At 41.1% G+C, this 13,631-nt stretch overlaps 1 protein-coding gene across 1 annotated transcript in view; it reads right to left on the bottom strand.

Moving 5' to 3' along the window:
* epha4l (eph receptor A4, like) overlaps positions 1-13,631 on the bottom strand; it is a 63,676-nt gene that overhangs the window by 25,943 nt on the left and 24,102 nt on the right. Inside the window, exon 4 of the mRNA XM_085370978.1 lies at positions 10,537-10,692. Coding sequence (XP_085227104.1) covers positions 10,537-10,692 — 156 coding nt within the window. The remainder of the gene's footprint in view (positions 1-10,536; positions 10,693-13,631) is intronic.

The following is a 13,631-nucleotide window of genomic DNA, read 5'->3' as shown; positions in this document are numbered from 1 at the left end:
TTAATGTCCTGTCCATTACAGAATGGGAGGATCCAGTTTCACCTCAGTTAATTCAGAATGCTAACAGAAATCCAATAGGCCAACAGACTTTCTTTCAGATTCCTGTCGAATCAGCTGGAAAGTGGTGGGATGCCTGAGCCCACTGCTAACAGTGGGACTTTATGGCAGTCAGTGAATAACTTTAAACAAAGTTTGCTTTGGAGCCTGTTATTTAGTCCCTGCTTTGATATAAAAAGCCACATGCTGTAGTTTTATATGGAAGCAGCTCTGCAGCTATGTGACAAACTTCCTGGCACATCAATCCCAATTTACATGTCAGCTCCGTTGTAATTAGTGTGTTTTTTTGCGTTGTTTTCAAACATAAGCGGCGGTAATTGACTTAACTCTCACTTTCTCTCTCCCCATGTCTCTGTTTTCCCTGTCTCACTGCTCTCCACTCTCTCTCTCCCTCTGACTAATGAAGCGCACGCGAGCTGGCTGGGGGGATCGATGCAGGGTGAAATATGAAAGCTAGTCAGTCCGCAGACGAATCATTTCACAACGGAAATTAATTATCAGTGTTATTTTTGGAGAAGGAGAATGGCAATGAATGATTTCACAGAGACACCAAGAGCAGCAGAGGGAGGACCGCGTGTGGGGCTGTGCACGCACGGTCGCCCGAGGAGGAAGAAGCGCGCTCTGAGTGTCAGCGTATTAATGGAGACGAGTAACTGTGCGCTAGGAAGGCGCTTGGCTGTGCGTGTATGGACACGACTCCAGCGTTATTCTGGCAGATAGCGGTAAATTCGCAAATGCTGAGGGGAGGCAGAGGCTGAGAGGAAGGAGATGGAGAAGACAAACACCGTCTGTTCACCCAGAAAGCAAAAGAAAAAAAACCTGATTAGTATGTAAGGAGCAGGTCTGGAGGGTTGGATACAAGGAGGGAGAGCAAATAATGAGCGTGGCTGGTAAGGAGAGGTATCGGTTTAACTGCCCAGTACATGAGCGTTGAGATGAAAGGATGCAGAATGGACTGCGCTAATAGCACCACCGCTCAGCCTCCCCTTACCAAGTGTAGCCCTCCATGAAAATCTATTAATACATTCCCATTAAAAATCATGATAAAGGACTCATCCACCATCCTTTGCCCCTGCCTTTTCATCTCCTCGCCCACTTTTCCTCATTTGCTCTTTCACCTTATTCCCCACATCTGCTGCCCAGACAATGGGAACAAGTTACAGATGGGATTTCTAATTTAAGGTGCCCACTCAAAGCGTTATCACAATAGCGGCTTTGTCAGTGAGCTAGGTTTAACTCACACCTACTACCTTTACACCAATTCTTGACACACTATCTGAGATACTGGGCTCTTATCTGGACTTCAGGTGTCATAAACGTAACAGGACAAAGGTGGCTGATCATTTGCACAGCAGTGCTACGCTGTTAAATTAATAATTGAAATGTTATGGAAACACAGACGCAGTTCCATTACCTCAAATCTATAAAACTAGACATCCTTATGTTAGCTGAGTTTTCTTTAGCTTTTCATATAAGAGACAGCTAAAAAAAAACAACTCACAAGGAAAAATTTTCCCTTGTGTATGTATTGAACAATTACATATACTGTGCTGATGAAAGGGTGTTAGACAGAACTAATCCATCAAACATGATTCAAACCCCAAAATCAGCTCCCTGGTAAAAATGTACAAACTGAGAAATATAGATCATATTATTATCCAAACTCATTTGTATTTGCTTTGCTTTTTTAAACAAATTTGTGGCATTCATCTTTTTCTATCCAAGCTGGATTTTTCAGATTTTTGAAAGAAACAAACAGATCTGACCAATCAGACCACTGCATTTAGGAACAAGCGCACTCGCAGCATTGAATATCCAAATATTAAAATAATCCGGTTTACCTCAGAAACACAATTAGACGCTGTTCCGGTTCAATCGACTCTCTGAAATGATTACTCGGTCTCCTCAGATGTGGTCCCAACTCTGCCAGCAAGAGCTCAAACTGTCCCACTGACTTCCCAATATGTGTACAAAAGCAGTCGGGATACAGTTTCAACTCCTGGATCAAACAATAAAATTCTCCCTGCTGCTGCTTGCGAGAATCGTTTTTTTCCTTTTCTTTTGTAGAAACATCAGTACCAGCTCATCATTGCTTGACGTCAATTCAATTTTTTTCGTAGTGCATTTTCGTAGGACAAATGTTTCGAAAAAATTCAGTTCTTGGTGTGTACGTTATAAAACAAGCTTGCATCCAAAAAGTTTGGAATTTCAATTTTTTGAAAAGTAGCAATTTTTTGGTGTGTAAAGGTCTTTAGGGGGCAGGATGTCCATTGACAGGAGAATGTGTATAATCATCCCATAAAGAATTTTTTGTTCTGCTAATACAAACCTAACAACTGCACTATGTAGCTTTGCTTTTATAAACAAATAAAAATAAAATCTAAATCTTAAATACCATATCAGTATTCTTCCTTGCAAACACACACACACACACACGCAAACTACATTTGCCTGTACCTGTCGCTCTCCCAGAAGGCACCATTGGGAACAAGGGAGCGTGGGAGAGCCGTCGGCTGTGACTGACACCCGGTAATTAATCCTGGGAGAAAGAATGGCAGGGGGAGACGGGAGCTCATGCTCGCACAACCTTCATACAACGTTAGCTCAACATGGCCTCAAAATTCACGCTCCTTATGGGAGGTATCCAGGGGGACACTTGGAAAGTTTCTCCTAAAGAAAGTTGGTGATTTCTTTTCCCTCCCTTTCTGTTCGTTTATGGCCTAGCAATTTGCTCAGAGCATTACTTCTTTATTTCCTGCTGCTCTTTCACTTCCATACTCCCCCCCCTCCCCACCTTAATCTGTGTTTCTCATTTTTACTCCACTCCCATTCTCCATCTTTCCCCACAGCAAGCTCCCACCCTCTCCACCCCTATCTCTGTCTGTCTGTCTCTTTCTATCAGTAATTGTTAGCCTAGTGCAGCGCAGGACCAAGTTAAAGAGCCGGGCTAAATTGGCCAGAGCTACGACCCTGCTATTACCATCCGGCTGGGATTCATTCAATGCCCCCCTTGAGTCCTCCACAGTCTGCGTTCATTCCTTACTCCGTACCTCCTTCCTCCACAAAACCACCGCTAAGAAAACTGGGGAAAAATCTGAAAAACACATCAAGGGCCAACAGAAACCCCAAAATGGAGAACAACCCCTCCTTATAACCTGAACACAAGCAGAGCAAGCAGCTCCCACGGGTGTCTGTCGCTGGTCCTCATTACTGCTTTGTGTGTGGGTGTATTTATACCCACTCACATGGGTATTTTACCTAGTTTTAATATTGTACACTAAATTGTGTTCGGTGATATCTTCTACCTGATTACTTTATTAAAAAAAAAAATGAAGTGTATGCGTGTATGGATCTCAGTGCTCCAGCTGCAGAGCAAGATCATTTCTATAGAGGTGGCCAGGCTGAGACTATTAGACACTATTACATAGACTGGGGTGGTACAGAAACTGAGGTCCAAATAACCAATTTTTTGGTCACTTTGATCTCTTTTGTCATTTACTTATGAAGGCATGAGTGCTACATATCTCTATATATTATTATGTAATATAAAGTCCTTAAATAATTATTCTTGTTTACGGCTGTAAAGCCTGAAGCATGAAATAATTGCCAGAAAATTCTGGCAATTAGGGTGGCCATAGTAGTGGCCAGTGCCCCCCCTCTGGCAAAACCTTGGTTGCACCCCTGCTGAGAACATAAAAATCTTTCCTAAAAATGAAAACAAAAGTAACCACAGCTAAAACCTGTATCCCAACTGTGAAAAAGACTAGAGCTCAAGGTTGATGGAACAAAAAAAAGAAAGAAAAATGAAACCCCAGAATTCTCAAAAAAAATTGTTATAGTACATAAAATCTCCTAAGATGACTATCTGACTAGTAACCAACGTTTCCATTCACATGCAGCGTGCATTAATGGCTGGCCAAAAGAACATCCCAATGAAAAAGGTGCGGGCACTGAGAGCTAGAATACAGCTGGAGTCGTGCAAATGATGAAACTACAACATCCAGTTTTAATCATAATGTTACTTTGCTAGACTGCAAACTAAGAGAGAGGAAAAGTGTTTTCAATAACCCATACACGCGCACACACACACAAAGACATGCTCCCCAATTATCAGAGATGCTGGCTCGTTCCCAGCCTGACCTTCAGCAAAGCAAACTGGGAAATGAATTTAAGAGGCTTTTTTTCTTCATCTGCTCTGTTCGTGACTCTGAGTGGGTTTTTAGAGAAACAGAGAGAGGGAGAGAGTGAAAACAAAATGTGGATGAGTAGGGATGTAAGAGTGACAGCTGTAATTACAGAGCTCTAACATGTGGATGAGATGTGCAAAAAACAAAAAAAGAAATGTACGGGGAAGGAAAACAGCAGTCGACAGACAGGGTGAGAGTTCAAAGATCAAATGTTGACCGGCTGACGAGGCAGGGCAAAGGTCGCTGAGAGAGTCGGGCTAATGTTCAGTTCCTAACCGCCAAGTTAGGAATGTAGCTGGAATGACAAAGCAGGGTCCTATAAAATCAGTCGAGTAATGAGCTTCGACAGCTGTTACTTGCAGCCGCCGTTGTGAAATGCCGTACTGACTAACGAGACAATGGGGATGACCTCCCTGCTCGTCCATTAAAAGACGGCTAGTAATCCAGTTTATATGAGATGTTGCTGAACAGTGAGGCAGGAGGGTGGATTAGCAGTCTGTTACTTTCATTTATGAATACTTGGGGATTTAGCAATATTTGCACTGCAATTGAAAAACAATTCAAATCAGGTGTAAGTGTATTAAAGAATAAACAGCAGGGAATCCTGTTTTTTGGTTTTTTTTTCAAAAATATGTTTTGCAGCACAGATCCTTTGTTTTTGAACTATCTTGTTTTTTTCAGTGATTCATAATCAGCAGCACTGCACTTATTTTTCTTCTTCTTGTTTTCAACTTTAATTTCTATTACAGGAAGCTGAACGCCCAGGTGGAGATTGTTTGCTGAAAACATTACATGTCCTTATGCAGCATGAAAAGCATCCAAGCAGAATTCCTGCTAGAATATCAAGCTCTCAAACAGCCTACAGCACAAGATTTAAAACATTTATTTATTTTGCCTCAGGCCTTTATGCATCAAGCTCATTGCCAAAAAAAAATGAAACAAAATTCCGATTTTTTTTAATGCCAATTTCTCATGTAACGTATATACACACTGTAGGTGTTATGTTTTTTGCAAGTAATTTATCCTCACTACGAAAAAAAATTAAGTCGACATGCGACAACGAGCTGGTACTGATGTTTTTGCCCAAGAAAAAGAAGGGGGGGGGGGGGGGGTATGACGTCACTAACAGTAGATGAGTCTGAAAAATATTTTTACCACATGAAATATTTGCACAGATTTTACATGTCCAGTAGATATTTAGACTTTACTAGAACAGCCTTCTATCATTCACAGTTCAAAATAACCGTCATTTCTCTTATACTGGGGGCTTTGGTGCACTTGCAAATGCTTGTAACTCCATATGTTTGTACTACAAGTCAGAATTTGGACACCTATCCTTAATGTGTGTATTAAGATGTCTTTCTTCTGATTGGCTGCTTCTCAGAATCAAAAATTAGCATGGCAGGTGGGCGGAGCTTCTGTGCTGACAGCCATATTAGGGATATCTGCTCATGTGACGTCATACAGAGCCCAGAGTAGAAACTGACCCTTTTGGAGCAGTCTGAAGCCTGAGGTTTGGCTCAAGGGATTTATGTGTTTACACGGCGAGCCGATTATTTGAAACCTCGGTCATGTTTAATGAGCATCCACCATTATAACAGTACGTGTACTTCAGAAAAAGAGGAAATGCATAATAGGTCCCCTTTAATGGAGTTTTTTGTTAAAGCTCTACATTGTTGTCTGTCCTTCAAATAAAATACCCATTTCACTCCTTTCTATTGCCACTTTATGTGACACATCCAGCCACTGCATAAAAGCTTTTGTACTCGCTGCTCTGAGTAAATACTTTCCTACTTTCATGTTTAATGACAGTTGGAAAATACGTGTAAACTCTGTAGTACTTTGTAGCAAAGTCGAACATTTCCAATTTTACAAATTGCTCACAGTGGTGTATTGCTTTGGATCCTGTATAGATACTATGCTAGAGGGAAATAATTAGGGCTGGGGGGGGGTACTTCATCCACTCTGATTCAGTGAGCTGATTTGCTGAGTGATGACTCCTCAGGAACTTGACAGAAAGGCGAGCCAACTATGAGCTAAGCACCTTAACAGATGTTTTCGTTGTTAAAATTACTTCATGACACTAAAATTACTCATTCATAACACAAACGGCTCTCAAACGAATGTATCAATCTTATTATTTTCCCGTAAGATGGGAGTGCAGGGATTCGGGTGTTATGTGGCTTTTCCTGTTCTCTTCGTGTTTGTGTGCATTTCTGCCACTATGAACTCCCAGTTCTGTGACTCAGAGTGGGAACGAGGTCTAAAAAAAGGCAAGAGGTATCATTAGGTATGGAACGCCAGGACTGCCATAATGAATTAATTAAATACACCATTAAATAATTAATTAAATGTGTCAATAATTAATTAAAATTGGAATTAATTAATTAAATAAATAGTTATGACACATGTAATTAATTAATTATTGACACATTTAATTAATTATTTATGTATTTCACATTTTAATTAATTATTGACACATTTAATTAATTAATTATTGACACATTTAATTAATTATTTATGTATTTCACATTTTAATTAATTATTGACACATTTCATTAATTATTGACACATTTAATTAATTATTTAATGATATATTTATTTATTTCATTTTGGCAGTCCTGACGCCTGGCTCTCATCATGAAATAATTTTATCTGTCAGCCTCACCCATCAAACTCAGGGGGCGGGGTTAACGCTGATCGAGTCAAAACCATTGCTTTGGCCTGGTGGCCATTGTTTCTAGCACACAACAACCGGCATGTGGAAGCTAACAGAACTGAGCTTTGAAAAACCCTGTTTGTGTGTTACCAAATACCGTTTTAATATTTTTTTAGCCGAGAATGTAGTGGTTTAATCTTCATGTGTCTGGTCGGTTTGTCAAGATACAGCCTCTTTGCAAAAGTGTTTCGATGATTTCGGAGATGTCTGCCCAGTCTCACGGCAAAGCGTGGGATAGACCCGCTCGCCTCGCAAGCAATCCCACCGACAAAGCGCAGGCCCCGGTACACAGCTGTAGTAACCCCCGCTGACTTCTTTTACTGAGGTTATATTTATCGATGTTTTATTTCCTGATGTTCTTATGTGTCCTACGTGTTTCAGTCGCCAATTCTGAATTATAACTAACATTAAAAACATGTTTAAGGAGGAGAGAGAGCAAATAAATCTGTTTAACATCTGATCTTTGGGTTTTTGTTCAGTAATCAGCGTGACCTGTGTATAAACACATAAAAGAGATAACGTTGGTGTTTCCGTCATGTAGTAACTGCTGGCTTTAACTGTACAAAGGTTGTTCGACACTATGAAACACATACAGACTTCATGATGTTCGGCTAATATTTTTATTGTGAATATTAATCATGCTGACCTCGCTCTGTACACCACGCAGCGAGGTCAGCATGTCCACGATATCCTCAGCTCCATGAGTTAACACAAAGTTTCCCAGCTGACTATCTAACTGCCAACTATTCCAGAGACGTGAAAATATACAGCATAAAGAAAAGTGTAAGAGACTCAGCAGCAGATTAGAATAACAGTTATACATTTAATAAATCACCAAATGAATCCAAGAAACGAGCAAACCTGTTCCGACAATTTGAATTTGTATTCCCTCAGCTGCAGACTCGCTGCTGTTTAAATGTTTGAAAAGGAAGATTAGATATAAAAAACGTCAAACATAGACTCAGTCTGCCTTCACATTTGATATGAGGCCAGCACGTATAGTGGCCTCAGCAGGCTATTACTGAAATACACGTGCTATATCATAAACTATGATATAAACAGGGAGGTCCTATTAACATGTTTAGTTTTAAAGGACACCTTCCTGCCTTTAGTCTCATTCATGAGCAGTATTAGTTTTCTTCTAACATCCAGAAGTCTGCACAATGTGTTTCATAGTTTGTAACAAGCCTTTGACAGGTAAACATAACATGACCGAAAAAGCAAAAAAAAAGAAAAAAAAAAGAGAGAGAGTGTTGACATAAGAAGAGAAAATTCTCTCAATTATGGAGACAGACAAATGGTTCATTTATGTTTGATGTGTGTTTATTCCTCCCTAAATATCGTCGGTGAAGTTCGCCATGCATGTCAGATTTTCCTGCGCATTTTTATACCTCTGCCAACAGAGAGAGAAAAAAAATCACATTCTAACAGACAGCTGGTGCTTAGAATACAGTTGAATAACTATTAAAAAACAGATGATATTTAGATGATAGTTCAGTCTAACACATGTGCCAGTGAACCATTAAACGTCTGTGAAACTATGCAGTTATGAAACGTAACTTTAACCTCAGCCAAACCGATTTGCTCAGTTGTAAATAAAACAGCGAAGTAAACGTGACCCGACAGACAGAACCTGAGTGAATGAAGTCCAGCGTTTAACCACTGAGAGCTAAAACTCAGCTGAGGTTTGAAAGCTGTGTGCCGGTGATTGGACATCAGCCGCTGATAAAGCTGTTCGCCTATAAAGTGCTCTGTAAGGAAACGAGCTCCAGCAGCTCTGCGCTCGGGGAAAACACTATATTTACTTATCTTGTGCAGAAAAATGCGCTGACATTGCGTTATATCGAGCACCGGCTGCCCAGTTAAACTGTGACTATCACCAGGTAACTAGGCGTGTTTCTTGAATTAGCAGCAGGTGTTAAACAGCTGACAGATGAGGAGGAGGATGCATGCAGGTAAACTGAGGGTCTGTTGAGCTGATCGCTGGTTTCGTGAGAAAAATGTCAGCTCGTTCTTTATGTTACAGAAGCACAGAGACACAAGACCAGGCGGAAAGAGACGATCGTTCGGTGAAAATGAGAATCTGCGAATGCAACATGTGGAACACGGAGAGTGGAATATGTAAACAAACCGGTTAACGTAACCCCCTCGGTGCACTCTGCATGCTAACTGTTAGCAGAGCTAGTGAAATCTCTGAAAACATCTGAGCACTTTTGCAAACATGTTCTATGTTGACAACCTGACCAGACATACGTCGCGACATTCGCGGCTAAAACACTGTTAAAAGTGTAGCTGGTGACAGAAAAACGGGGTATTTTAAAACTACACCACCACCATTGCTGCTTGTGATTTGATCTGCATTCTGGGATAACTGGCTGCCCCAAGTCTACACAAGCAATCGATTTTCTAGGATCGACCTGTTTTGACTTACTTTGCACGGCAACCAATCAAATGTTAGAGAAGCTGCATGGGCAGCGTTAACCCCGCCCCCTGAGTTTGATGGGTGAGGCTGACAGATAAAATTATTTCATGACGAGAGCCAGGCGTCAGGACTGCCAAAATGAAATAAATAAATATATCATTAAATAATTAATTAAATGTGTCAATAATTAATTAAATGTGTCAATAATTAATTAAAATGTGAAATACATAAATAATTAATTAAATGTGTCAATAATTAATTAATTACATGTGTCAATAATTAATTAAAATGTGAAATACATAAATAATTAATTAAATGTGTCAATAATTAATTAATTACATGTGTCATAACTATTTATTTAATTAATTAATTCCAATTTTAATTAATTATTGCCACATTTAATTAATTATTTAATGGTGTATTTAATTAATTCATTATGGCAGTCCTGGCGTTCCATAATTAGGCAGCAGGATTGTTGGCAATATTTGTTATCACAGACGTGGTGAGTTAGTGGGGTAGGCTTGGAAGGACCAGATTCACTAGCAGTTCACTCATACAACCGGAAGGAGGAAAGTGAAGACACACACAGATGAATTTACCACTGAACACCTTCCTCTAGCTTGATTCATTGCTGTCTTCTAGCTTTCTTCCCTTTATCCCCCTGGTCCCCATTGCTTTATTTTACATATGTCTTGCCCTTGTTTTCCTTTTTCATCACCTCCCCCAAACAGTTTCATTCCTGTTCACCATCTGGAAGACTGAATCTGGGATGCAGCGGTTTTTACCCTCATTAGTTCTATGTCACTGTGACCGATGACTAAGTACCACCTGAGATCAAAAGACGCCTATTAAACCAACATGCGCCTTTTTTATGTTTGCACAATTTGCATGATTATCTGTCAGTGTGTGTATACGTGTACGTGTACATGTGTGTGTGGGTGTGAGGGCCTGGCAATGCATGTTTTAGAATCAATGCCCGTGTTTCGGTGGAGGCGGTCTATCTCAGTGTGTGTGTCGGGGTTCCTTTCCAAAACAGTGTTTGGTTACAGCTATCTTTGGCTGTTTAGAAAATCACTGCCACAGCCTGTCACGGCCTACTGGTAACATAACTGCGTGCTGTGTATCGTTATGCTACATGTGGGTGTACTTACGGGTGCAGGGCATGGATGCCGGGTCCGTTTCGGAGCGGAAGTATCCCTTGTCGCAGGCACAGGAGGTGGAGCCTTCTCTGACAGAGTAACTGTGAAGAGGACACTTGGAACAGGCGCCATCGGTGGCCAGAGCACGGTAGTAACCAATCTTACAAGCTGAAAGATAGCAAAAACACAGAGAGGAAGTCGGGTTAGGGTTGCAAATCTGGACAATATGAAATACATGTTTATGACTCAAATGCTTTTGTACTAGAGGGGAAAGTTCTGGAAGAAGCTGGGAGGCTGTAGTTCCCAAGCAGCCCACTAATAAATTAGTGGTGGTTTTAGCTGTATGCTTCTGTCCTTCGACACAGCATTTGCAGCTAAAATTCATTGGAATGTCATTGAAGGGTTTTTGCTCACAAATCAAAGTATGGAACAAAAATTTAGATCTGATTATATAGATTAAGATTAAAAGTCAGCGAAACACCAAAGTTATTACAACAGTCCACAAAATCTTTACCCACTGTATGGACTGCAATGGACCAATTACACTGCAGCAAATGCTATGGCAAGACATCCAATAGTTACTGAGATATTTTAGTCCAAACCAAAGAGGGTGAACACAGCAGAAACACCCACAGTTAATATATGCAGTCGCCTGGGGTTTGTACTCTCTGCAAACTGGAAACAAATGTGGAGAATCTGAAGGCAGTGGTCACGATTTTTAGAACTGGAAGGTTTCTGGTTGTGTAGCTACTTTGTAGTTTTTGATCACACTTGAAAAGGCTTTGGATGAATAATGAAATGCTGACTTTAACTAATTTAATTACGTGCCACTTTTCCATGTAATTTTGTTACATAAGTACAGTGTAAAATTTTAACTAACATCTAATGGAATCTAGTCAAATGAAATGGCCTTGATTTGTCTACACCAAGCACATCTTCCTTAGTGATTAATTATTTGATTTTAGATATTAGTTGGAATTTACTCAAAATTATTGCATCACATTTATTGAGGATGAAGAATCTTTTTTTTTAGTGTGTGTGCCAAAAAGGAATTGAATTTGCTGAAATGCAATCTTAAAAGCATCAGCAACATCTCTCTGTGTAGCTTTTTAAAAATTATGTCAGATTTAAATATATATTCATAAACGACGAATGGACTATTAGATATCACTTGGATACATTTAAAGCCCATAGAAATCGCCTCTTGTTCCCAAAGGCTAAATCAGTAGACTCGCCAGCGTGTCCCTCAACACTAGTTTCAGTAATAAGGATTATTACCTACTGACTGAACTTGAAATTTACCTGTATTTTATCCCTGAAGAGAAGAAGAGAGCAGTGTGGGCTTGACCAATTCCCCCCAATTAGCAACAGAGAACAACATGTTGCAGAGAGGCCCCTGTTCCTTTCACCAGTCCCCCCCCCCCCCCCCCTTCCTCTCTCTCTTTGTCTTCGTTTTTCTACTTCAGCGCTTTCTCTCTTTTCACCTTTCTCACCAGCCTGCGTTCCATTACCAGAAACAACAGAACTGGAGGAAAGGGTGCTATTTCCTCTGACCAAAAAAAAGGAGAAGATCAAATAACTACCTCTTGTCTCTCTCACAAATTTAGGCTATGCTCTGTTGGCAAGATGTGGAGCTGCAATGAAACCAGAGCCGATGGCATTTCAGACCATTTAACAAACAAATGCCACCACACTTGGCACACCGGGAGCTCTGTCACTCTCACAAGGCTGTGAGCCCGGGCCTAACACACACACACACACACACCTCACAGCCTGAAATGGTAACCTAAGTGACACTTTTCCTACTTTTGGCGACATTGCTCGCCTTTCCTTTGAGTGACAGTTTGATTGGAGGGCTCGTCTTTCAAGGAGTTTCTCCTTCCTCTATCCATTTCTGTAATGGTCGGAGAAACCTAGCAGGGTTACGTTTCAGCCCCTGAGCGCTGAACCAGAAAGACGAGGACAATAGAACAATTCTCCGAAAGGTGCGGCGCAGACAGTCGCAACACCGATTGGACCGAATAACCTGTCAGTCAGTGAGGCAGCCGTGTGCTTGGCAGTGGGTCAACAAATGGTATGGAGGCCAGAGGGCTGTGGTTTGGGTTTTGTTAGAATGAAATACTTGAGTGTCTGTCTATATTGTTATGGTGTTAAAAAAAAGAACTCCAATGAAGACAGATGGGTAAACTCATACCCAATATAAGTCAGATAATTACACACTCACAGTCTGCAGGGGTAAAGCAATCTCCCCTTTTCTTCAAAAGCTCACGCACAACCCGGATCTCAAAGTACGTTTTGAAAGGCATATGGATTTCAACACCACAGTCATAAATACATCAAGGAAACCTGCATATAGTCGAATAAACAAACTTTTGCATGAGTTACCCACACCAGAAATCAAATCAGAGCCTGTCCACGTTCACCGCACCAAGAGGGAAGCCGGGTCTTCCAACAAAAACACATATTCCGCCACCCGGCTGACACACTTGCACACACAAACAGCAGAGGAAATCCACAAACCCTCTAAAATACTGGGAAATCCCTGTCTTGGAGGCGCAATAAAGTCAGGCTATTTAGCCTGCAGACTCTCCTCCCTAGCTGCTGGATTAGCATAGCGTGGCGTTAACAGAGCCAAAGCTAGCTGCTACCTGCTGAGCCATTCTTTGCCCAGTCCCATTCCCTCAATCAGCTCTAAATCCCTGTCGCTTTGCTCGCTAGCACTAAGCTAAGGGCCTCATTGACTGTAGCCCGCAGGGGTGCGTGAAGCCTCCATTTCTTTTTCTTCACAGTAGCAAAAAAAAAAAAGTGAGGAGATTAGTAAGGGGGTACTTTGTCTTATCTCCCTGTCTCTAAAGGAATCTTTCAGCGCCCGGTGTCATCATTAGAAACAGGAGGACACTAGGGTTTGTGGGTTTTGTTCGAGAGGTTGTGACCGCTTCAGTCGACAAAACACAAAGTCAGGGTTTGTACATGTGCGCTGACCAGGAAAGTGTCCGGAGCTGAGAGCGGGGTCAAGCAGCTGTTTGAGAAGGTGCCCCCCACCCAACCCCCGAATCCTAAAAGCTGGTGGGAGAGTTAATTGAGTCCCATGCTTCACAGCCTTTGGG

This window comes from Diplotaxodon limnothrissa, linkage group LG14 (genome assembly GCF_057381915.1).
Source record: "Diplotaxodon limnothrissa isolate DT_005_m linkage group LG14, D_limnothrissa_male_GT1.1, whole genome shotgun sequence".
NCBI classification, from domain to species: domain Eukaryota; kingdom Metazoa; phylum Chordata; class Actinopteri; order Cichliformes; family Cichlidae; genus Diplotaxodon; species Diplotaxodon limnothrissa.
The sequence above is the reverse complement of the archived record's forward strand: the minus strand, read 5'-3'. Positions and strand labels throughout refer to the sequence as shown.